Below are 26,000 nucleotides of genomic sequence, written 5' to 3'. Positions count from 1 at the left end.
TAAGTACCTTGACAGTCAATTAAAGGAATCTTAGCCTGCTTCATTGAGGATTTTCTCCAAAAGGGAATGCCTATTGAAAAGCCTCAGGCTATTGCACATCAGTAGAACAAATCAACATCTTTATTGGATCCACACAAATAAACATCTTGGTTATTCAAGAGAGGAATGTAGCTCACGCAGCTTGAAGCAGGACTCCAATAACCGATGTATTTATGATAAACTGACATATTAGAGCCGATAATTTGTCTTTGATGGATATCGGCTATGGATGCTTTTTAAATTAAGCTAATTAGACTAATTCAGTGATAAAGATAGTGTTCTGGTGTTTATGAGAAATCATAGAGCAGCATCATTATACTTTTGGAGATATGTCAAAGTGCTACTACATCATAATCCCTGTATACATTATAGGCTTGAAACCCTATGGCAAACTGTGGACTTTTAACAGTGAATAGTTGAGGAGAAAAAACACGCGAGGGACCTTTTGTTTTTTTCTTTGTTCAAGTATTAATCAGCTTTAACCAACTGCATGCCACTGGACCCTCGACACAGAAGTGCAAAAGACTGTGAATTGATCTCTAACATTTTATGCTATCTTATGACTTTGTATTACAAACATACAAATAAGAATTCAGGCTTTCTCATGCTTTTCAAAATCATAGAAAAGCATATAATAGTGACCGAAAGAACAGAAATGTACATTATGTATACAACACATTTTCATATAAAACAATGGCAAGTATTTCCCCCTAAATGTCACTGAGATTCCCCAAAACAGCATGCTTATTATCAAAACATTTACAATATATAAGTATACACATAATTAAGAAACAATAAATTAGCTAACAATAAACTTTTTTTGCACATATGACACACAGTAGACATAGAAAAGTTCCATCTACGGTACAATATCTGCTTAAAACTAGAACTTTACATCTGAGATTACAAGATACATTGCACAGCATGACATAACTGATGTTTGGAAACGGTTGTGATGTGTTTGATATATCAGTTTAGCACACACTGTGGTGAACAAAACTTTAAGGAGCAGGTATTTCCTACATTACAGTTCCATTGCAAAGCAATATATTCACAGAGTAGCTTCTTTCCTCTGACGACGCACTTGATTCAAGAAGCTTAACCACTGTTTTAATGTTGTATTGCTGTGTATCAGGGTTTAACGCTAATAAATGAAGGAAATTTGATATATTTCACCTCCTATGGGATCAGAAGCAAAAACATGAATTATACTTTGAAATTCTGGAGGGGAATTGAAGTTAAAACAGCATTAAAGAAAACTGGACATCTATTGCGAGCCAACTGCTAATGTAAGAATTTGATCACCCTGTTGCTAAGATACTTGTTAGCAAGCAAACATTATTGTTAGCTAGCTTTATTTATTTATTATCAGCTAGCAGAATTTACTGGTAACTAGCTATATAGCTGGATAGCTAATTTTTTTTTATAAAACACTCCTATGTCCATGAGGATATTAACGGTTCATTTACTTTTAGATTTGTTAGATCTTGACACAAGGACATGGCAGCAATTTGTCACTTTGTTTATTCTGTTAACAACCCAGGACACAGCTCTACAATATTATATCAGCACTTAAGCTTCTCGTCCCTCGTACTATGTCAAAGGAAAATGGCTACTGTTTGAATACAATAAGTGGCTTTTTAGTAACAGATGTCAATGTTCTACAGTGGTGTCAACTGCTTTGAAATTTAAGGTCAAATAATGCAAAAAGGCCATGATTATGTTCCCTTGAAGTGCCACTTGGTCAGGCTCAAGTTAAGACATAATAATGCAAGAACACTTTGAAAGGTGAGGTCCACTAAACTGCTGTGACCTCGGGGCAATGGTCTGGTAAAGGAAGGTTCTTAGCGTTGTTTGCTAGTAAGGTTAGGTCTGAATGGCCGTTATTAATACTGGACTCTTGCTGTTGCTGTTCGGCTGCCAAGCACGAGCTGTGGCTGCTGAATGAACCCTGTGTGTTATTGTTCAGGTAGTTCTGAAACTGGGTCTGGTTCTGGTTTTCAGGCTGCTCCACAAATGACACTTTGGACACTTTCTTCTCTGTATCAGTCGTGAAGCAGGCCAGTGGCGTAGTGGGGGCACTGTTGGTCAGACTGAAATGGTGGTTAGCGTTAGCATTAGTGTACTGTTGCTCAGCCTGATTAGGGTAGTCTGTGTACTGTTCGGCTGACATGTTGAACGGTCCTTGTGGGATGCCACTGTTGGTCGTGTTGTTGGGATCCTGGAATGCTAAGGCTTCCCCGTAGGGTTCACTGGGTTGGCTGGTTTGACCGTTGGAGCTTCCCAGCTGGTAGTACTCAGCTGAGGAGGAGTTCATTAAATAAGTGTTTCCGTTAATGTGATTCTCATGCGTCACATCACTATAGCACAGCCCAGAAGACAGCGGGACCACCTCAGTATGAGTCACTGATTGGTTCGCCAAGTTCTCAGACTTCTCTTCATCCTCCTCCTCATCCTCTTCATCCTCAGAGTCGCTGTTTGCTAAGCTCTGTGTGCTGGAGTCGGATAGCGCGCTACAAACACTACTGCTATCCTCTTCCTCCTCCTCCTCGTCTTCGTTCTCCTCTTCCTCCTCCTCCTCCTCCTCATCATCCTCATCATCTTCCTCATCTTCCTCTTCATCTAGAGGCTCCTCCATATCGTCTTGGGCTTGCAGGTGCATAGCAGCTGTTTGTGGGACAGTGTCCGACAGAGAGTACTCCAACCTTTGCTGGGACTGGACCAGAGAGTTTCCACTTCCCAGGTCGTTGTTTTCTGCGTGGTAACCGTTGGTGGGGGGAACCTGCTGCTGCTCACGACTCTTTTCCAGTTCCAGCTTCATAATGGTGTGCAAGAAATGGGTTCGAACACGGATTGGGTTAAACTCCACTCTCCCTGTTGAATTGCTGCACCCTTCTTTGCTGCAGCCACATGGAAACGACATACGGTCCACCTAAAGACAGGATCATATTCAACACATTTTCAAACAAGATGTACCTCCATTTTTTCATAAATGGGTATTTATCTCTGCATCCCTTAGTGTTAAACAGAAGATATTTGTGTGGTCGACTTTACCTGGCACTTGATCTCAGCGATGCTGCAGGCACAGGTCTCTGGGTCACAGAAGACTCTACAATCACAGCCACAGTCCTCTCTGGACATCCTGATGGCCCGCAGTTCGTGTTTCTCCTCCACGTCAATCTTCTTTACCCCGGAGGAGCGCAGCAGTGCCCGTCGCTTTTTAGTGGTAAGCGGCTGCAGGAAGAAGTACTCGTCTACCTCGGTGTTGTCCAGATCGATGTCATCGTCTGAGATGTCCTCTGCTGTGAGCGTGTTGGCCTCTTCAGACTCCACCGTGCCATTCTTAGTCAGCTGAAAAGAAGGACACATTCAAGGAATTTCTTAAAAAAGAGCCACTGTCGGAGTGGAGAATCTCTCAGACCACATTCCTTTCACACTCTTGCATATTTGAGGCCTGAAAACTACTCGTAAAGGATACTTACCTTGAGTTTGATTGAGTTGAGTTTCTCCTCCTTCAGGTGATCTCTGAGCATATCTCTGTGGATCCTCTCTTGCTCCAGGGCAAACTCACCTAGGGAATACTGCCTGATCCAGCTGTGCCTGTTGGACATGCCCAGCGTGCTACCTCCCTGGCTGGGCACGCTGGTGAAGCCCTGCCGCCGGCTGAAGTAGTACACTGTCACATTCTCAAAATGCACCCTCCGTGTCCGAAGGCGTTTCTCTCTCTTCAGAATTGAGCTGGCTGCAGAGAAAATGGGAAAATGGAAAATGGGCTTTCATCCTGCTTCATTAATCTAATGTGGAAGAACTGGGAACTAAGAGTCTTCCTAGTCAATTATTTATCATTTACACACTTTTTTTTGATGTAGGAGTGTACTCTTGTAAAGCAGGGTTATGATGTAACGTTTTTATGGCTCAATGTGGGGCAGACGAGCTGAGGGTATTGTCCTCAAATGTCTGAAATATGACGACTTCTTTCTTGCCAGCTTTGCACAGAGCTCCTATATCTCGGCACAGCTTTGCAGGGAGGGATTTCATCACATCTCCCTGCTTCCTCTTGGCATGCGAGTCCTCGGCGTGTCTTTTTAAGGAGAGCTCGACAGGAGGGAGGGGCAAAGTGGAGAGGAGGGCAACGGTGGAGCATAAATAATCCCCCTGCCTCTGCCTGGCCCCGGAGATGAAGAGCGCTGGTTCACAGAGGCAGTGTTCCCAGCATTCACTGCGTATCAGAAAGACAGGACAAATAGAAACCATCTGGTTCCAGCAGCTCTCCACCATCGCACGCAGGAGGGACAATGCATTTCATTAGAGAGGCAGAGCTGTCAGACTGAGCTGACTTTCATTATCTACAAACTGAAATGCAAACAGCTTGTTTAAGTGTCAAAACAGTTAGCAGATGCTAAGGTTTATGCGATCAGCTTTTTTTTTTGACAGAGTGCATTAAAGCATCTCACAGGTATTTTTCACAGCAACGTTATAATCAGCGAGCGTTCCTTTTTGCCTTTTTCCACTCGCAGATTCAAACCTGACTGCTTCTCACACTAAAACAAACACATTACAGATGTTTTCCTTCTCTCCCTAACACAACAGCACAGGATGTAAAAGCACTTAGGGCTTAATTGTTCCATCTCTCCACCGAAACAGTCGATCACTGTCTGTATGTGCACATGGCACTTTACAGGAGAGCAGTCTTCACGGTGTTGCTGTTAGCTACCAGCATCTGCAGCTGACACAGAGGCCAAGCTGAGCCTCCAGGGACGCAGCACCCTACTTATGTCTCCCTATGCAGGGAGGGGGGCCTGTCACTCATCGGCATGTCCTTCAGATAGAAAATAGTGCATCATCAAAACAGAAAATTCAAGCGCTGGTTTTGCTTTTGATTTTTAGCTCTTGCTGTTACATGGAGCACATCCAAACAAAACTTCTTTCTTTTGTTCTCCAAGAAAAACATCATTGAGAATTTCTGGCTCCAAGTTTTTGTGGATGCTTTTGAAATGATTCATAACCAGCAACTGTATCATCCATCTCACCCACATTCGATCTCAGCTCTGACAAATTAAGATTCATGTGTGCTCTGTGCTGTTTATCTGTGATGATACCAGGGTCCTCATGAGCCTGCAGAGGAGACCAGCATTTTGATGGTCGTAACCCTAATCTAGACTCCATTCTTTAATACAGAGTCCACTTGAGTCAAGGAGTATAGTGGAGCTGTAAAGTAGCAGACCTCTGTTCACAGAATCATAGGTTGAATATCCTACTGAAAACTGTGGAACATTTTAGTAAACCAACACTCAGCTGCTAGATTTATATTCCGACCAATATTCCCTCAAGCAAAATGCAGGGATGGATCAAATCAATGGGTAAATTTGTCTTGCATAGGAATGGGTATCTATGACTGGTTCCTGTTAAGAATTGATTACAAATGGTTAAACCCATCAACATCATTAGCCTTTATGCTTGACAATTTCCTTACGCCAGAGCAGCCAGACTTTACGTTGGTGTTGCATGACGTGCAAAATGTCGATTATGCTCAATATTCAATTTCCAAGACAATGGCAGAGAGATCAAAGCACTTGAAAGCTCAACTTCATTCACCGAAAGGGCGCTAACAACGCAAAGATGGCAATGTCAAAAAATTTGTTGACGCACGGCATTAAATACCAAGAGAGTCTTGTTATATTTATTTACTAACTAGAAAAACACTCAGAATGCAGACCTCCACCAAGCATATTGTGATCAGGTTTTAGTATCGAGAATATTTCCAGGATCTGGATCATACTTTTACATCTGTCAGAAATTTTGGTGACCTTGTCTTGTATTGTATTGCAAAGCAATCCGACCATTTATGGTGGAGTTATATACACATATGGTGAAAACGGCCCTATCTCACAATGATAAAGAATCCTTTAAAAAAGTCCTGCATCCAGGCGGTGATCCAGATCACCTCCAAAATTTAATCACTTCTTCCTTATTCAATTTTGAACATTTCCTGAAAATTTCATTAAGATTTGATTGTTACTTTTTGAGTTATGTTGTCCACAGACAAACTCTTCCAAAAACATAACCTCCTTGGCGGAAGTAATAAACAGGATTAAATGTTGACATAGAAAACCTGTACTGGCTACTTTATGTACACAGAAAATTCACAGGAGGAATTGATTATGGAAACAATAAAAGCATACATGATTGTATAAAAGTAATGACAACAAACCAAGAGTAAAACATCCATCACAGACTACCTAAAATATAAAACATCCTGTAGTTTTTTTAGTGATCTAAAAGCAAAAGTCAAACTCATAAGCAGTGCAATGAAAAAATAACCTTCAGAAATTTGAGCAACATTTCATTTTTGAAAGTTCTCCTACAAATACAGACCATATGATTAAAAAAAATACTCCTCTGTTTCTGCAAACTTGCATAATTCACATACTGTGTGCTTCCTCTATATCTGAAGTTGCATTAACTTAAAGAGCTCATTGAAGGATTCTTGTTCTAAAACATGCAACTGAAGATCTGCCTCCTTCTTTAATATGCTGTAACAGAATTTTCAGTAATGCTTGATTTAGATATATTCTTTTTGATTTGAGTTTCTTTGAACGCTTTTTCTTTAAATCTAGAAAGCATCATCTTTTTTATTGTACAAACATTTAAAGTCATGATTTTAAACAAAATTTACTCTCACTACCCACTATGCTGTGTAATGAGGCTAACTCCAAGGCCTTATCATTTTGTAATGATGCAGGAACCTGTGCGAATTTGATGGTTTTTAAAACTGATGTGAGGATTTTCTGCTTTTCTTTTTTTATTTAATTGACATAAAGTGATTTCTTGCCATTGTTAGTCCTGACATTTGACGGCATTACATTAGCCTGGGGACAACAGCTCTCTGAATGAGAGAAAATGTTGTTATTATACAGCAGTTATTGATGAAGTATTTATACTCCTGCCCCTCATCCACTAATAATGTAGTGCTCTTAGAGAGCTTCACATTTACATGTGCAGAGTCAACCGTGTTGCACAAACACAGCTTGAGACTGCATCACCTCATTTATCTGGCTGCATCCGTGCACTGTGCTGTTCCAGTGAGGCTGCCTGAGCACTCCATTTCTCTCCTCTTCCTTTCTCATTTTCTCTCCTTTCCTCTCCTCTTTACCGCTCATACCAAACACTCTCTTATCATCAGACGTGCATATCTCTTTTCTTTCTTTCACCTGCATTGAGCTGGAACTACAAAACTCTCCTCCCTCTGAATCCTATTCCCATCATGATTAGAAATCCCTCTCAGCACTTAAGCTTTGTTTGCCCTGACATGAGATGATGACATTAATCTTCCTGTCAATAACACATGTTAGCCTCACGGTGCACAAATTTAAATGACACAAGGCACTCACGGGTGAAGGGGCCCGAGGCAGAGGGGTTGACACTGTCGCTGCTGTCCCCGCTCTCGCTGCAGGAGACCTCATCATCAGACTCCCGCAAGGAAGAGCACGGGGAGGAGGAGGCTTCCACCTCCTCAAATTTCCTCTTCAGTATTCCACTCATGGCCTGCTGCATCTGCACCTGAAACAGAAAGACAGCAGAGAGAGGGAGAGAAGGGCCACACATTATTTAATATCCAGTTAAGGGGCCTTCATAATCCTCGGTACACTCAATTAGCAATGAGACCCAGACTCTCCACCCTTCCTCCTCCCTTCACACACACACACGCACACACAAACACACACAATCTCTTCCGGCGCTATCCCAGCTTCCAGGCGCTCCCTGGGCAATTGATCACCTTGGCACAAAGGAGCTGAGATGGAAGGGGAGAGCTGCTAATTACATACTACATCTGCCTTACAGGAAGTTTATTCCTCTGTCTCTGATTGAGCGGCTGGAGAGAAAAGAAAAAACAGACTGGACCAAACTGGCCAGCCTGATATGCTGCATTTAAAAAAGTCTCCTCAATTTAAAAATGTAACAAATGGCATCTTAGAGGAAAATCCAATCCCAATACCATGCTTAGGGATGAGAATCGAAAAGAAATGTCTCAATCCATTGAATTCATTAGCCTTTGTGCTTAACGATTCCCTTATTAATTCTTTACATTGTGCCGGAGCCGCCGGGCCTTACGTCGACTAGTCTGCTGCAGCTATTTTCGCTTAGCAGTTTGATAACATTTCCCAAGAAAACTCTGATTCAGGATTTTCAGCTTGAAGTTTTACTGAAGAGCTGACTTCATTAAGACATGTACATTACTCTCTCTCGGGAGATTCATATTCAGTACATTTGAAATGGTATACATCACCTTATTTACCAAAATAACAAAATAGTGCAAGCTTGATGCTAACGTATATGAGAAACTGCATTGATATGCTAGCAGTTAGCATACATCAGTTCATAATAGAATTTCAACTTTCATCACAGAAACATATCACATCAACCCTTAGTACAAAAATACTGAGAATCTCAAATGTCAAAAGCTAACAGGCAACTGAAAGGCTCATGGCTGACTTCAAAACTACGGAAAGCTTCAAATAACTTAAACCATTGCTATAACCACTTTGAGACACTAGATGGCCTACTTGATTTATTAATATGTGTCAACACAGTACGTCAGCGTCACATTGTGTGCAATTTTTACCTGTTTCTGTATAATTATACCTAGAAATATCCAGACTCTGGGACCAATCACATTTTATTCACTTACAGTATAAACTCAATTAAATGTTGTTGACACAGAAAACCTGTAAAGCTACTATTTGAACCAAGAAAATTCACAACAGGAATTGATAAGGGAATTGATAAAGAATCAGATCGTAAAGCAGAATTGATAAGGGCATCGGTATTGACAAAATCTTATCAATTCCCATCCCTAACCATGCTGCAGATTCAGGCATACAGAAGGCAAAGTTGCATCATATTTTTGCATGCATACATGTCAGCGCACAATTCTGTGCATTCCTATAATATAGTATCTTATACTACAGTGCCAGAGGAGGAATAGTTGTTTCTGTTGCAGATAGCATAATGAGTGACATCCTGTAGGTCTTTAATGATCTTCTGTTCGGTCAGATGCTCTGACAGAAAAAAAGGAAAATGTTAGGGAAGGCTTCAGGTGGTGCTTTAAAGAGGAATAACAAAGCTTTACTACGACAGTGAGTTGTACTCTGCAATAAGGAAAGCCTATAATTAAGTATTTCAAAGCACTGTGGGTATAAAAACTAAGGTTTCCTCATAGATTTTATTGACTTGTTAAAATTACCATTAAATGGTGCAATAAAAAGCATCTTTATTGCATTACATTGCAGAAAAAAACGAAGAAACCAAGCACTATTTTTGTCTTCCTGTGTAGGTGCAAGTAAATGTTTTTAGCTGCTGCGCTTACAGAGACTGTTGTTTTCTAAGTGTTACAGACCACTTCAGTGTCAATTGAGGGCCCATTAACTTCCTCTGACTGATGATGCAATTAGACAAATAAACAAGAACAAGCTCATCAGTCAGCTTCACTAAAACTAATCAGCTTTACACTGGAGCTCTGCATCCTCAGTACCAAACAATGTTTTATTTTGATTCTCCCTTTGAGTAATATCCAGCTGTTATTCCTCACTGTGTAATAGGTTGTAATATTGCAGGATTTATTTAATTTTAATCACTCTTTATAGAGCAGACGTGATTGAAATGTACTTTACCATGTTTGGCTGTTGATCTTTTTTTTCTCTGCAGTAGCTGGAACGTCGTGTCACAGTTTAAAATAAGCCAAACAACACAGCAAGGACTGCTATGACTGGCAGCTTTTCCCTCTCTGCTTTCACTCCTGAAAACTGGAATCAGTAAAGACGGCATGCATCTTCACCCAGTCCCGCTCTGTCTATCTGCCAGAGCAGCTTGTGGGGGAGTTTCCATTCACAGACAGTCACAGTGTGTTTCAGCTGAGCTCTGCTATCGAGTCATTACAGATGCAAATGCTGCCTGAGAGACGCGCTGCCAGAGAGTGAGAGAAATAGAGGTGCAACCCAGGGAGGAGGAGAGCTGCCTGCCAGCGGGGGTCATTGTTCCCAGGAGGCTGTGCTTGTTCAGTGCAGTGACATGGCACCGGCAGCGTTTGGAGGAGCTCCAGAGTCAATAACTCTACCTACAACTGAGGAATGTGAGGCATCCTCCGTCTGAGAGGATGTGGAGGAGAGAGGAGCCTGTCAGGGTGAGTTCACCGAAGAGATTTATTTTAAGAAAGAACTAATGTGTTAATTTAGAAGTGAAACATGTAAGAGCAAAGCCTTACCATCCTTCAGTTCCTGTCAGGCAATAACTGAGCTGGCTGACAGAAAAGCCTGCAATCTAAAAGAGCTACACTTAAACCAGCATCTGATAAAAGGAACCATACAAGCACCAGTATTGGTAACAAGTATCTGTACAGGTACCAGAATCTATATCTATCAAAACTATCTGTAATAGCATCAATACAGGAAACAGTGACAAAGCAAGTCTCTGTACAAATACAAGCATTGCAACCAGTGTGGTATCTGTTACACTATCTGTACCAAAACCACAACCAGAGTCTTTATCTCTTCTTTAGGTAACAGTGTCTGTACAAGTATTGATATGTGTTAGAAGTTTATGCACCCAGAAGCAGTATTTGTTTGGTGTGTGGGAGCCCCCAGTGTGATGCTCCCAAAGAGTGTTGGTTAGAGCAAGCAAAAACTCAACCATTGCTGTTTTTGCCTCCATTATCTGGTCCATTCTTTATCAGTGAGTATTAAATGGACATTGAATACCAATACTCAAACCATGTCAAATATCAACCACTACTCAAAGCTACATATCAGACAGATCATTATTGAGAAAAAAGGTTTTTAAGTATTTTTAAAATCAACTCACACGCAAAAATACAATTATTTATCACTATTAAGACAATACATTAACCATTTATGACCTTCCATACCAAGTCTGGCAGAGCATATCTTTACACTTTTACATGCTGTAATGTCATTTTTGCATATAATTTTTGCTATACACCAATACAAACCTTCTATCCCAAACTTTAATAAAATGTATTGACTGATGTCCAATTGCTCAAGGGTGCAATAAACCACAAAAAATGAAATGTTACACATAGTTTACTAAATACAGAAATGTCATGGCTGTTTTCCTCAAATATGTAAATGTAAAAAAACGAATGATGTGTATTCGGCATAGTAAGGTATGTGAAGGAAATAGCGCTATGGGACATGTTGAAAATATAACATGGGACTGTAACTCCAGTTTTTAGATGCATAAAGAATGATTGATCTATGTTATCAGGTTAAAACTGTCAATTAAAACTTAATACACAAATCAAAGCGCAGGTGCGCCACTCGGCTCTATAGGATTAAAAGAGAAAAATAAAACATTTTCTACAAAGATTCATTTGGTCAAGCTCCAAAGCTATAAGGTAGGCTACCTCTGTCATACTTTCAATCAAAGACCTTGGCTTCTGAACTATTAATTCCACAGAAGAAACAACAAGTGTGAATTTAGATTCCTTGAAAATAACTCCACAAGTATATTAACACTGACTATTTTTAATAGACCTGGCAATGAAAGCAAGTGGTAAAACCATAGATTGTAAAAAAAAAGAAGAGGACGTCATCTTGGTCGGCTCGAAGTGAGGCCGCCACAAAAGCTGCTCCCCCTGGTGGCTGGCTGCAGTAAAGGTAAAAAAAATTCCATCTCCCCAGTCATTCCAGATGGGCTGTGGTCAAACTTTAAAAAATTAATACACCTTGTAGAAATGTTTCTCACATCTGATTGTTGTGTGGATTTGAAGACATTATTTGACTGCCTTGTATTCAAGTCCTCAAAAATTTCATTTTCATTAGTTATAAGAGGTTAAAAACGAGGCTTTACATCACTTTAAACGATAATTGACAGCTGCGGTACTTGTGCATTTTTTTTGAGGGATTGTAAAGTATTTTGAGGGAGGGAGAGCCAAGAAGAGATCAGATTAGACTATACTGCGCAGACTCTGGCCGCAGGACGGCTACCAATGGTGGAGCCTGTGACGGAGGAATTTTGGCTTCAAAACCATAAAATGGTAAATGGTGGAGCCACGCTGTCCACTCTATATACAGACTGTGGGTCAAGCCCATGATCTAAGTGCTAAAAACTGCAGTTCTTTTAGATTCCACTTGAGGCTGGCTGCAGAAACACCTGGAACCACAAGCATTAAGCCCATAAAGCTGATTTTTACAGCAAACTGAAATATGTTTACCGCCTTGTTTAAAAAATGTTTGGGGTCTGAAACAGAGCTAGATTGAGTTGCGTATTTTAAAAAGAGCCCCAACGACAACTGACTTCAACACTCAGCAACAGAAACAAATATGTGATGTCACAGACACAACTCACAGTCAGTGGGTAAAACGTCTTGATTAATAGAGATTGGTTTTCTCAAGTCTGAACAGCACAGATGCATATTTAATCCTTAAATTACCGTCAGCTACATGGAAACAGCATGGGTGAAAATTTTCAGCAGAAATGATCTATGCAATTTTATTCTGTTCCTCACAGAGGTTCTAATTAGAAACCATTGTTGGAAACCAGTTTGTATGCTTAGCCCTCAGCTGATGCTGCACAGGGCCTTGATACCAAAAATGGTTTCCATGGAGATTCTAATGTACTTTCACAACCAGTGCTTTCCCATATGACAGTGTGTTACATACTGCCTATATGAGATCTTCAGAATTAGGAGCCAGTGCCAGAGGAAAATGTGTCACAGTTTATACACCTCAAGAAACTGTTAAGTGTTGTTTTATTTACAGTCTTGGATTAATGCATTTCTGCTTGATTCGTTTTCTCTCTAATGACAACATGAAAAGCCAAATTCTTGTCTCTAGATGGGCATGACATCATGAGGCACAGAGCTGCGGGTAATCTGGGGTGAACCTCTTTCATCACAGCTAAATAAAAACCAGAGGTTGTTGCTCCTCTCCAACAGCTCTCTCTTTGTCTTCTCTGTTGCCTTTCCACTAATCATGGCCGGGCAGCGTGCACTATGTAACAGTACCAGGAGAAAAATCCCAGAGAAAATAATGCAGCAAAAGGCAGCTTGGAAAGCCCCTCCCTGTGTTTGATTCTCTGTGCATACACACAAACCAACTCTTTTTTTTTCTTCCTAATCAGTAGCACTCGCTCACAATTATTTTTCACCTCGTCATTCACGAGGTTTCCCACAATCACAGTGAGCTGATGTGACAACACGGGGCTCCAAACACTCATGCAAAGTGATGCCAACAAGCCTATGGCATCTGGAGCGAGTCATGACACATCAGTCCTGCAATGTCCACATTACACTCCTGAGTGTGTGTGTGTGTGTGTGTGTGTGTGTGTGTGTGTGTGTGTGTGTGTGTGTGTGTGTGTGTGTGTGTGCCGGCCCTCACAGGAACAACTGACCTGTATCCACTGGCAGCCTGTGACTCCTTTCACCTCTTCTCACAGCAGCACAGCCACACAGTGAAATAAAATGTGGCTATTCAAAGAAAAAGGTGAGACATGATGAATGAAGAGGTCTCCAGTTGGTCTCGGTCCACTGACATGCAGCGACCCCTTAGCTTCATGGGAAAAAAAAGGTGCAGGAGTGTGAGAGAGGCTTGTAATTTTCCAGCTCTAGCTGCACATATGCTTTTATTGTTGCAAGTCGGCAGTCTTCCTCACTTAAACCCCCCCTGTCTGTCACTGCGCTCCTCTCCCTCTCTGTTTCTCTCCTCTCTTTGGCCACACAAAGGCTCATTAGCTGCAGCCGGCTGAAAGGCAGGAGCCTGACTGGAGCAGAGAGTGGAGCAGAGCAGAGGCAGCCTGTGAGATCACATGGGTGGGATGTCTGAGAGAGAGGAGAGGGAGAGTCAGGCGTGCCTCTGCTCCTGCTGTCTGCAGATATTTTTACCAACACTAGCAGGGGAAGGGAAGGGGGCGAGGAAGAGGAGGGGGCAGAGGTATGTATGGGGGTTGAGAGAGGAGGGAGGAAGACGGAATGTTGGAGAATTAAAAAAGAGGAGGGAAAGAAGGGGGATGCAAGGCAATGGGAAATGGGGAGGGGAGGGGAGGGGGTTAACAGGGCTACAGATGGGAATGGTGAAGGGGAGGGGGAGGATGACGAAGAGGTGAAGTGAGAAAGAGTGAAAAGTAGGGAGGCAGGGAGGGGGAGAGGAGAGAGAAGGGGGCAATTACAAGGACTGATGCCAAGAACAACACAATAAAATCGTACAAAACTACAAAATAAAAGCCAAGAGGAAGCCAGTGGTTAATGAAGTAAAGATCAGTTCATCACAAGTATCATATCCCCAACACATCATATCTACTACCAAAGTATTATTTGTTTTATCTTATTGTGTAATAACTGCAATGATCAATTTATTTATTTATCTATTCATTTATTTTGACATGTGTTGCTGACCTCTTGGCAGGTCATCCTTGCAAAAGAGATCAAGTTCTTGATGAGTTTTCTATCTGGTTAAATTAAGGTTGAATAAATAAAAACAAATAAATATCAATATTCTGATTTGTCAATAGTAGAGCTGGGGCGGTATGAAAACGATTTTTGGGGTGCCAATTCAATTCTTCGATATTTAAGGTTTTTGCAATTTTTCGTTTGCTTTTTTAGCACCAGACTATGTATAAAGGTTAAATGATGATTATAATGTCTACAGTCTAAACCAGGAGCCATATTTTCCAATAACATGCATATCATGTGAGTCAGAGAGAAACATTTCACCCTCTGCTGGAGAAAAGTGGTAACTTTTTTACAGCCCAGTTTATAAACAAAGACTGAAATTAAGAATTTGAATTAAAAAAAAAAAATCTTTTGACAAAGAATCCCAATTTTGATATTATCAAACAAAAAATCCAGATATAATGGTTTTTGATTTTTTCCCCTACTCAAAAAACAAAACAGTGACATTAATTCTGCCATTTACTTTTAAGTCCTCTAGATGTCATTTAGTCATCATGGGTTGTTACAAGCTCATCTTGCCGTTAAACACAAAACTGCTGTATTGTGATATTATCATTAGCATCTGTCATGCACTGATTAGCTTATTGTCAGTTCCATGGTTATTCGTATCTAGCTATAAAAAAAAAATAGAAAGAAAAAAGAAAGAAAAAGAAAATTGGTACAGACTCCACAACTATTTCCAGTTAATATATTTGATTCTGTTTTGAAATTGGGCATTTTACTATGTACTCCAATGTGTTTTCCTTAGCCTTTGGAGCCAGCATCTAGTGGACACTTGAGGAACTGCAGTTTTCTGCATCTCCTTATTGGACGTCGATTTCTAAGGTTGCTGCCTGTGGTCAAATCAGATCAGGTAATAAATGCATCCACAACTCAAACAAAATCCAGATTTCAACATAAAAGCTGAAAACAAAACTACATATATTGGTTAATGGTTATGATCGCATGTTGTTTACATAAAAATGTGAGCAAATGTATCTATAGTAAGTTAGGAAGTGTAGAATAGGAAAAGTATCATCATAAAGACTTCTACTTTATCCATCCAGCAGTGTTGCAGTCTCTAAGACTCAGATTTAAATTCAATTAGGTCCTGATTTTCAGGAGTTTTCACATAACTTTAAGTACATTAGAAATGGGAAGATAGTGAGAAGTACTCAGACTTAATTGTTTCGACAGTTACCTGCATAACAACCAAGTAAATGATCCAGGTTGTGTGATGAAGAGACATCCCATGTAACAGTGACTCAACTCAGTGTGAGAAGTTTATCAGAGGCTTATTTAACTTTACATGGTGCAATATCTTTACACCTGCGCAAAGCGTAATATCTGTATAACACAGTTCATCCTGTTGCATTCACAATGTTAATATATCTTTATCTTGTTTGGTACTTATTTCTTATTTTAGTGCTTATTTTATTTTTCTACTTATTGCTTTTTTATTATCACTTTTCTGTTTTATTTCCTACTGCTGTATTTGTGTGAAAATCAATGGTAACACCAAATTTCTCCCTGGGTTTGATAAAGTCTTTCTGATTCTGGCCTCAGGAACTGGAGACTGGACTGAGACCTGACTCAGATTCTGTTTCAGTGATATTGTTACAGACTGACGACACAAAGATTTGACTAGGTTCAAGTTTTGACAGCCTTACTACTACACTGCTGGGCAAATATTACAAAATAAAAACTCAACAGGATTGTAAAGACAAAAAAAGTGGAAGATCAAAAATTGGCTGTAAATTATTTTGTAAAGCCTCAAACAGAAAATTTGCAAAAATAAACCAAAACACAGAGATGTTGAATTCTTGAGAAAAACTGCACAACAGCACATAATATTCATGAAACTGTTAAAAAATTGACAGGATTAGCATTCCCTTATCAGAAAATTAGCACAGTAAATCTGAGCAGCCAAGGAAATATTAACATTTACTACCTCATCCACAGGAAATAAGAGTTGTCAGCACTGTAGTGAATGCATGAGTGAATGTGCTCCCAACACTTCCTCTGCCAGGAAGTTCAGCAGTACAGTGAGCTGGGGCTGTGATTGTGCAGTCACAGAGCCATTATGTCATTCTTACACTCAGTTGGACCGTATGTCAACATAAAAGAGCCTTTACTTCCTGGTACTGGAGAGCTTACAGCCTTAAACCTTTTCAACAGCCCGAAAAGCCTCACAGGCTTCACTTACACAAATGACTCTTTATGAGAACAAACAGCAACTGTTTATATCAGACAGGCAGTCAGTAACCAAAGCCATATTCACATGTTTATGGCTCTGATGTGGTCATGATGCCAGGCAGTGTCATCATTTGTTCAAAGTTTTGTGAAGTGAATTCTTGATGTTTCTTCAATACAATCTCAAGAAAACAGACGGTCAAGCAACCCTGCAATGTCCTGCATCCTCAGCCACATACTGAACTCACTGAACCTTACTCTGACAGCTTTCCTCTCCTCCTCCAGCCCCGATGTCTCCGTTGCACACTGCACAACTTTATTAAGCCAGAGTCAAAGATGAATGAACGACAAAAAGCTCATTAAGTAAAATACAACTAAAGATTTTTCTTCTTTTTCAATACGACCTCATTCCCAGTAGCCTCTCTACACATCATGCCACACTCTTACATTCAGTAGCAGTAGTAGAAGTAGTGGTAGGTTAGTAGTGAGGAAAGTATATTATTTAAAGGGTCCTACAGTGACTTTTGTCTTTGAAATGGCTTCTTTTAAATATGCAGTTTGAGCACAGAGGCAGGGGAAGTGTGCTGAGTGCTCAAAGATTACAGCTGGCTGCTCTGGATGAATCACAAGGAGCTAAGGACAAGAAAATAGCATAATGTAACTGCAGTGGCCAAAAGACAGACATCCTTTAATAAGTATTTCAAGGAAATGTACAAAGCTGATACCAACAACAGTGCTGATACCAAGAGCAGTACCAGTCATAAAGCTTACACCAATACCAGCATCAGTGCCAATATAGACACCAATATAAGTGTTGATATAGATATATTGGTATCAACTACACCTGACTTTAAAAGTGTTCAACAAGCATTGTGTTTCGTTTCTCCTTACAACTCATAAACAAAGTAAAAAAAGGGGGTTATTTTGTCTTGTCTTTGCTTTGACCTGATGGCCTTTCAAAAATCTGCAATACGTAAAGTTTAGTACAACTTTAGTACCAAAGAACCACCAGAGGGTGTAAATGCGCAAAGTCTGACAGCAATAATTACATAAACTCCTCTGTGATCTCACTAAATCATTACTCTGAACTGTCTGGCTCCATGACCAACATATCAAAGACAGTTTAGCGTCATTGGCTATGAATCAGAACCTCTGAAGGCAGCAGAAGCTAAAGTGAATCAAGGATGACTGAGTCATTGCACCCACCCAGTTTGTCACCTTCATCACTGCCATCATCCACCTCAACACCCAGCACAGTTAACTCACCGTACGCTCAGATATCAGAGGAAAACAGATGGAGCCAATAAATGTTTAAGTCCAGGGCCAGGGGTCTCCATCAGCAGCATGTTTTAGCTTTACTCTGAAGCTCTGTCACACACATCATAATGCCATCTGGCATCATTCAACAGGCTCTGCAGTGCACCCAGTATTTAAATTTCTCATACATTGCTGATTTTCATATTACGTAGAGAGAAGTCTTTCTGTACTGGACCATTTCATCCTTTGCTTGGAGTAGATCTGCATATTTTGGCAGTTTTCCTCCATTCAGGGCAAAAGAGGATCAAACCATCACATTTACTATTATTATCATTATTATTATTATTATTATTATTATTATTATTATTATTATTATTATTATTATTATTATTATTTTGCTATTTTATTATTTAATAATAATTAAGTAAATAAATAAATAGAATTTCAAGAGACCCACGGATGCCGCGCAAAACATAGTTAAAAACCGCTTTAACCAAAGTTAAAAAAGAAAAATGGATATAAAATTTTAAATAAATTGATTAAAAAAATATGTTAGATTGATGGCAGTCAGAGTGAGGAGGCCAGGAGGAATAGATGGGTTTTGAGGTGGTATTTGAAAATAGTCAGTGAGTCAATGTCATGGATGTCCAGTGGGGAGGGGGAGGGAGTTCCAGAGACAGGGAGCAGAGCGACTAAAGGCTCTGGACCCCATTGTGGTCAAGCGAGCTGGGGGGATGTTGAGGATGAGGGAGGATGAAGATAATACCTGCTACACCTGCAGGAATTCACAAACTCTATGCTGATGCTGCAGATTGTTGCTTCTGCAAGGATGCAGAGTAGTTACTGTACCACAATCAAATGGTTCACATCAACCACAATTCATAGAATGACACTACACTGGCAAGCAGGGGCGTAAGCTTTTTACATTTCACCATTTAATACAGTGAGAGCTAATTAGCCAGTGGTACAGTACTTCAAGCTCAGCTGATTAAAGTCACACAAGTTTCAATAATTAATTGAAATACAAGGAAAAAGAAAATTAAGAGAAAGATTTTTTTCCTCCACGAGGAATTGGAACAAGAACAAGACAACATTTAAAAATAGAGATGTGTTACTGTAAGAATGTAATAATTTAGTCCCCAAACCGCAGCTTTAATGCTTCTAATAGCAACATTCTGCACACATATACTTTAGAAATACCCATCAGCATTAGCATTAAACCTCTCAGGTACACTGTACATATGTAAGTCACTAATTAGTGGAGTTATATATGTATGGACTAATTATTTACATCAGACTTTAAATAGACACAGTTTCTCCTGGCTCTCCTTTGATCGACTGCCAAATGTGCATAAGTGGGGGAACAGGGAGCTATGTTGGGTTGGTGTATACTGATATAGACTGCAAATTTTGTGCTGTATCTGCGTCTGCCAAATGCCTATGCCATTCAATATGGCTGGTCGCATCACAGACGACTAGTGTTTCTACAGTGATGGAGCTCACAGTTCTACAGCCCAGATGGCACGGCAGATCTTTCTTTTTATTAATTCTTTCTTTGTTTTAATTTGATTTTTTTTTCTCAGAGCTGTAAACGCTGTCTGAGTGAGTGAAGCTGCATTCCAGTGAAACAAACTGATCAGATCTCACAGAGACAGACAGAAAAAAAAAAAAAAAGAAAGACTCTGGACCGTGCAGCTATAGTCTGAGGCTGAACGCATCCATCACTCGTGTCACACTCCGCCGTACACAGCAACCTTGAACGAGAGAGAAAGCTCGGCAGAGAAGGGAGAGATAAATAGATTGAGGGGAAGAGGGAGTGAGAGGGGCTAGGTCTCAGCTGGACTCCCCTGAGGAGAAGCTGTGGCCTGGATGATTATACAGCTACAGATGATGTCAGTGGAGGATCCCTGCGACCGAGAAAAACACACACACAAACACACACAAGGCCACATGTGGAACGTTGATTTCTGATAGGTCAGGGGCCATCTGCCTTAATCGTCCTGCTGCCATGTTCAGGGGGAACACAATGAACAGTGATTTGCAGGATTTCCCTCGAGAGCAGATAGAGACTGCACACTAAATTGAAATATATGCAATAGATGGTTAGAATCAGCGAGTAATGGCTCGTGTATTATAACCAACAGACAAACAGTGTTTGGAGCTCCTGTGAACACTGTTATTCTAAAAATTCATACGCAAAAATGGCTTTAAAGGTGCAGCACGCTTTATCCAGTAATATATTTCTAACATGCCTCAATATGCAGCAGCTCAGTGAGAAAATCTGCATTTAGACAATAAGTATCAGTGCAGTATGCTTTTCTACTCAGTCGCAATGAGGGTCAGATGAAAGAATCTGCAAATAAACATCATTAATTGTGAAATAAAGTCACCCCCACATTCAGCCAGCTCTGACAGAACAGCTCAGGCACAATGAAAAGAAAACATCCAACAATCAAACACAAAGGAATCCATTTAAAGAAATATAGCGACATCCGCAGATATATGCAAATGAGCCTTCACATGCGCTCTGTACATTTGTTAACTTGCACTCGCCTCAGGCTGCAGACAGATCTGCTCCACACACATGAAAGAGGAGGGGGGGTAGGAGAAGGCAGGGGGGGGGGTTGTTGGGAGGGAGGGAGGGGGGAGAAAGTGAGTGCAGCCCACTGCTCAGCACTCAGCACACGGAGGAGCTGCAGCCTGGTGATGCCTGCTGCAGCCTCCCTCCTGCAGCTACAGTGCTGGGAATCACTGATCTGCTCTTCCTCCTAACAGAACAATGGAGGAAGCAGAGTTTCTTATTAACCATGGGGGGTCCAGAGCAAAGGGTGACCCCGGTTTCTCCTCTGTCTCACTATAAACATTTAATTTTAACATCCTCCAAAAGCAGAAAGAACTGGAAATAATAAGAATGTAGTGTTGGTGAACTGATTCGACACCTAGCATGATTCTGTGTTCTCTCTATAACACCTCAAACCTGAAACCATTACTGCTGTTTTAATGACACAGAGCCTCAGCGCTGAAGCGTCATCTTTAAAAAGACATGTCATCCAGCGCCTCAGCCGTCTTTGTTGTCACAAGCAGTGATCAAAATACGCCGTACACACAGCGAGCTCCACACTCAGGCTAATGTTTTGATTTGCTGTAATTCAAGTTACACAGTGCGGCAGGCGTAATCAGGTCCTCTCACCCTCATGTCAATCACAATGCTCGCCTAAATTATTCATGCCTCCATATTTTATTTATGACTATATTTTCCCATGCCACCTGAAAGTTCGCAAAAGCCGGTTTGCTGGCAGAAACAGGAGCTGCCAGAGTGTTTCTCAGAGACGGGGCTGCTTTCATCTCTCACACAGCCTGGGAAAGCTGTGGGATGTGGGGTTCATATTCTGCAGACAAGCCTTATCATTTATATATAGAGCTAGTATCATGTGGAGATCTAGAATCAGGTTTAATATGCAAAACATTCACAATGTTATCTGAGGAAATTTCATGAAGTAGGCCAGCTCTGCATGTGATAAAAGTATATAATGAATTGGAAGGATGTAAAGTGCTCTCGCTGGGGAAAATATAATATTGGTAATATTTTCTCCAGCAGACAAACCTTATTGAAAAGATGCCAACCACAATAATATTGGTTTGAAATTTCAGTTCCATGGATAGTCTGTCTTTGCAGTGAAAGCCTGTGAACTGAATCAACGATGATAAAACCACAATAGTTTGTGCAATAACTAATCAGTATCTTTAAAAACAAAGAAAAAAAACATCTGTTTCTGTTTTTGCATGACTTATTTTCTTTATTAGACGTCTGTCTGCCTTACCCCTTCTCTTCAGTAGTTTTTGTTGTGAAAGATTTCTATACATGTCATCAATTTTGATCCAGGTAGTCTTGTTTGCTTTTAGGGGTTATAAAGAGACTGCTTTTATTTCAGCCTTTTTCCTATCAAAAAAAAAAAAAAACGTGCACAGGAGCTTTAAGTTTTTAGATAAAACAATGCGTGAATTCTTAATCAATACCTATGTTTTCGCCTAAGTATTTGGGATGTACTGTATTAACATCTTGGAAAACAAGAAGATACAATTTTTTAGAAAAGCCAGGAAACAAGCCCTTATTGTTAACAGGTTTCAGTTCTAATTTCACAGTCTGTTGTAACTTTGAAACCAGCTTTAATTGACTGCACAGGGTCAAACTTTGAAGGGCTAATGCGGCACATTGCTAATTACACTTTCTGCTGTTTTGATTAAATAAGAAATTTTATTTCATTGCGCTGAAATAAAAAAGGATCAAAGCTGCACACTTACCTTCATTACACAATACCTTGATTAAAAAAGAACACAGTAACTTTTTTGTATCTATAGCCCCGTGACTTTCATTTAATCTCATGACATTAAAATATCATCTTTACGTTGACATTTTGAATAGAGATATGATACAAAAACAGAATAAAAAGGTGGAAGAGAATAGCAGGAATAATCTCCAGTAATCCCTCCAATTATCTCCTCCTTATCGATGCACAGTGACATCAAAGGTATGAAAGTAATAATGTATAATGTAATATAATCACTTTGGCAGCTGATGCCCACGTGGCTATATAAAGCATTTGCCCCGTACTGACAAATAAAACTCATTACAGCAGAAAAATATGTCGTCTTTTTTGTGACACTTAATTAACTGGCAACAGAGAAAAGATTTCATATAGGTGTCATGGCAACATCTCTAGGGAGCACAATCCTGAAACATGAGCGCTCAGAGCTCAGCCAGGAAGGAGTCAAACGCACAAAAAGAGTCACATCAAAAGCTTCTAAATTAGAACCATGAACCCTGCTGAGACACACAAAGCTGCTCTGTAATCTAAAAGGTTCAGATTAGTTCACGCTAAGATCCTCACGACGGTATTAACGCCGTGGTTTTAACTCTGGACGGAAAATGTTTATCGGCACAACTAATGAAAAAAAAAACAGAATAAATGTGTGTTTTCTATTTCACCTATTTTCCAACAGTGAAAAAAGCATCAAAATACAACAGCTAAAAACACCAAACAGACCCTATGTGTGGTTACAAAAACACAGATAGGTTTAAGGGAGAGGACAACTCATGAAATCAGAGAATGTGACATTTTAATAACACTGGCCAGTTAGCTTATTTGATTTATCACAACAAATTTTGTTAAATCTCTTGAAATGTTTTTCTTTGCAGTTAAAAGTAAGGAAGAAAATACACTTGAAAGAAAAATGAAACATCACTTAAATCCTATTTTTCATTAGAATATTAGTTCAATGAGCATAAGTCGTTATTTTATGAGTGCTTTCTCGTTAATAATTATCTTACATTGAACTGTTCTGTTGTACGTTGTTGCAGTTAAGTCTTCCTTATGTATGTACTTATGTATGGCAGTGTGTACGACTGATTTTATATATGTTATGAAATGCAGAGCAAGCTGTACCACATTAAAAACCTCTTGCATAACCTTGTTAATGAGCAATAATATTTACAACTTGAACACATTATTTTTATATCTCACCAAACGTGAAGTGAAATTCAGCACGTCCCTTTCAACATCAGTTAACAACCTGGCCTTTAACCCCTGAGTAAATCTTCCTGAGCCTCTGGGTCAGATTCCTTGTAGTTCCCACATAAAAAGAAGCTAAATTGATTGAACCTTGCACGTGAACCTTCAGTGCGCCGTCAATTCACCCACAGCAGCCTCCTGCTGAGAGACTCTCCTCTCCTCGGTGCTGTTAAACCACAACACCTTTCTTGTGAATCTTTAATGGAGCACATTCAATGTTATCAAGCTTTAGCCATCTGTGCTACAGTATGTATTACCAGCATGGCTGAATCACTTATACAAATAAGCCAGCTTAATGATGCCGCGTTTCACAAGTAAATACATCTACTTAATGTTTCAATGTCCTTTAACTCTGTGCCACGTGTACTAATTAAATTCTGCTCCTCTGAGGACGCTGCGCTGATAGACTGAGGGAGCAGATGGATGAGGCGCAAAAAAAAAAAAAAAAAACTGTCTCAAGAAAGAGAGGGCCCACTCCCCAAATACACACACACAAACTCTCCCACACACACAAACACACACCTTCATGCTTGGGATGTAAATGAAAAAAGGAATAGTTGTGTTTCAGAGCACTGTTTTGCAGAGGTGTTACATTTTATTCCTAAAATACATTTAAGAAGTCAGCACAGGATGGTGATGTGATTTAAATCTGTGATGTCATAAATTACTGCATCATGTTGTTAAATCTAAGCATCAAAACTCACATGTCCCCTCTTTGAAGCACTGATGCTTCATTTACACACAAAAAGCTACCATCTAACATGTAATAAAGCAAACTCAATATCTGCCATATTTCATCATTTTCATATCAGAGGCATCTCTCTGGTATAATCCAGTGAGAGTGGCGCAGCTGTCTGTATTGACTAAACACTGTTGTCTGCATCAACATCACATCGTATCTCCTCATCAGAGGGGCTTTTGTGGCAGCAGAGCAACAGTTGTGCAAGATTTTTATCTTGCAGACATGGATTTAATATGATAATGCACTGTGAAGACTGATATTTCAGACAGCAGGACTGAGATGAGGTCCTACCTTTAGAGAAAAATATGTTTCACTGCAGGAACACTTCTTGGTTCTGTTGGGGAAAAAAAGAGAAGGGAGAGTGAATTTCATGTTTCCTGAAGATAGCTGTTTGCAAATTATTTAACCAGCTCCCTTTGGGTGTAAACATTTTTAATGCGTTTGTTTTTGTCAACAGTAGGTGCAGGTTTTTATCATGCAATTCCAGCAGTGATGTGTGCCTGATTGACAGCGCCTTATCTAAATCTCTTTGTGAGCCTCTATTTCCTTTTATAGCTGGGGGCTGGTGGTGGTGGTGGTGGTGGAGGAGGAGGTGGAGGGTCTCCCCAGGGAGCCAGGAGGGGGAACAGACTCTCTGCCTCCTCTGCCTGTTCTGCAGGAGGCTCTGCAGGGAACCAGACTCTCTCTGCTCCATGTGGTCTGCATGAGAGGCTCCCAGCCAGCTGGCCATATACCAGTCAGCTGGCTCTAAACATAGTTTGGAGCCTGTATGACACACATGTGCGACCTCAAAAGTAATACACAAAGGGACAGGAGCTGTAACATGCTGCAGCTCTTAGATTCTGAGTGTATGAGGCTGTATAAAGCTCAGGAGGTCTGAGTATGGAGTGATACATGGAATAAAGAAAACACAAGTTGACAAAAGGTGTCATACAGTGAGCACAGCAGAGTTTTACATACGGACTATAAAGGATGTAACCCAACATTTAAGATAAGAAGGCAGCTGGCATACATAATAAAATGTCAATTTTGTGCATTCTGAGTAGAAATAACCATCACAACAAAAGCACTTATCTTGTATATTTTCCCGTTTAACCATCTTCATTTTTGTTTAAAATAAAAAAAAACGGCCTTTCATGTACAATTGTGCTCACTTACCATTCATTTCGTTACTATCATCCAGCCAATGACGCCCCTCTCTGAATGGACCTCACAGCTTTCTCCCTAAACCATGTCACGGGTTTCTTCAGCTGAAATCCTCCTCCGTTCTCAAGTCAGCAGAAATAAAACAGCTTCATGGATGCTGTAACAGCAACCGGCACTATTGTCGCATCTAACAGGGGGCTGTAACACGCTCTCCTTCCGGATGCTCGGGGAACAATGGTGCAGCATCTGACTGACAGCTCCACGCACAACGTGACTCCCTCCGTCCAATCCGCGGTGTGCGTACAGCAGGAATGAACCGCAGAGCTGCTGCCTCTGTGGGAGCTCACTGTGGACTCATGTGCTCTCCCTGCTGCCAGACAAGGTGGGTTTAGACGCCACTTTACAACACATTTGTAACGGTTAGGAGTATTTAATACGCAGCAGTTAATTTGAAAAGAGTCTTCATCAGTGGGTTGAGCATCGCCAACAAACTGCCCGACTGGGTTCCCTGCCCTCGTAGACTAAAAAAGAGCAACATAAGACATTTACCAAAGAAATATCAATATATTATTTTAACGTCGACCTATGCCTGTTCTTATTTCTGTTTAAT

At 40.4% G+C, this 26,000-nt stretch overlaps 1 protein-coding gene across 2 annotated transcripts; it reads right to left on the bottom strand.

Moving 5' to 3' along the window:
• Positions 1 to 1,452: 1,452 nt before the first annotated feature.
• csrnp3 (cysteine-serine-rich nuclear protein 3) lies at positions 1,453 to 25,643 on the bottom strand. 2 transcript variants are annotated; one of them, XM_074695406.1, is made up of 6 exons: positions 25,403 to 25,643; positions 24,536 to 24,578; positions 7,431 to 7,599; positions 3,522 to 3,781; positions 3,094 to 3,390; positions 1,453 to 2,971 (listed from the first exon to the last, which is right to left on the bottom strand). In XM_074695406.1, exons 3-6 carry the CDS (start codon positions 7,591 to 7,593, stop codon positions 1,838 to 1,840), a joined length of 1,854 nt encoding a protein of 617 aa, XP_074551507.1. In that variant the 5' UTR covers positions 7,594 to 7,599; positions 24,536 to 24,578; positions 25,403 to 25,643; the 3' UTR covers positions 1,453 to 1,837. The 2 variants fall into 2 exon arrangements, with proteins under 2 accessions (XP_074551507.1, XP_074551508.1); XM_074695407.1 differs by lacking the exons at positions 24,536 to 24,578; positions 25,403 to 25,643 and adding an exon at positions 13,447 to 13,828.
• Between the last annotated feature and the right edge of the window lie 357 nt (positions 25,644 to 26,000).

Source organism: Halichoeres trimaculatus, unplaced genomic scaffold, assembly GCF_033239565.1.
Source record: "Halichoeres trimaculatus isolate MK-OKI-2021-1 unplaced genomic scaffold, fHalTri1.1 fHalTri1_scaffold_19, whole genome shotgun sequence".
In the NCBI taxonomy this organism is placed as follows: Eukaryota; Metazoa; Chordata; class Actinopteri; order Labriformes; family Labridae; genus Halichoeres; species Halichoeres trimaculatus.
Note: the sequence above shows the minus strand (reverse complement) of the source record. Positions and strands in the feature narration are given on the sequence as shown.

Bases quoted from the DNA above. Each gene is read 5' to 3' on its own strand.
- csrnp3 (XM_074695406.1), bottom strand. From the start codon at position 7,593: ATGCAGCAGGCCATGAGTGGAATACTGAAGAGGAAATTTGAGGAGGTG. The intron at 3,782-7,430 runs GTGAGTGCCTTG...TTTTCTCTGCAG, and splicing joins TGCCTCGGGCCCCTTCACCC to CCAGCTCAATTCTGAAGAGA. The intron at 2,972-3,093 runs GTAAAGTCGACC...TCCTGTCTTTAG, and splicing joins TCGCTGAGATCAAGTGCCAG to GTGGACCGTATGTCGTTTCC.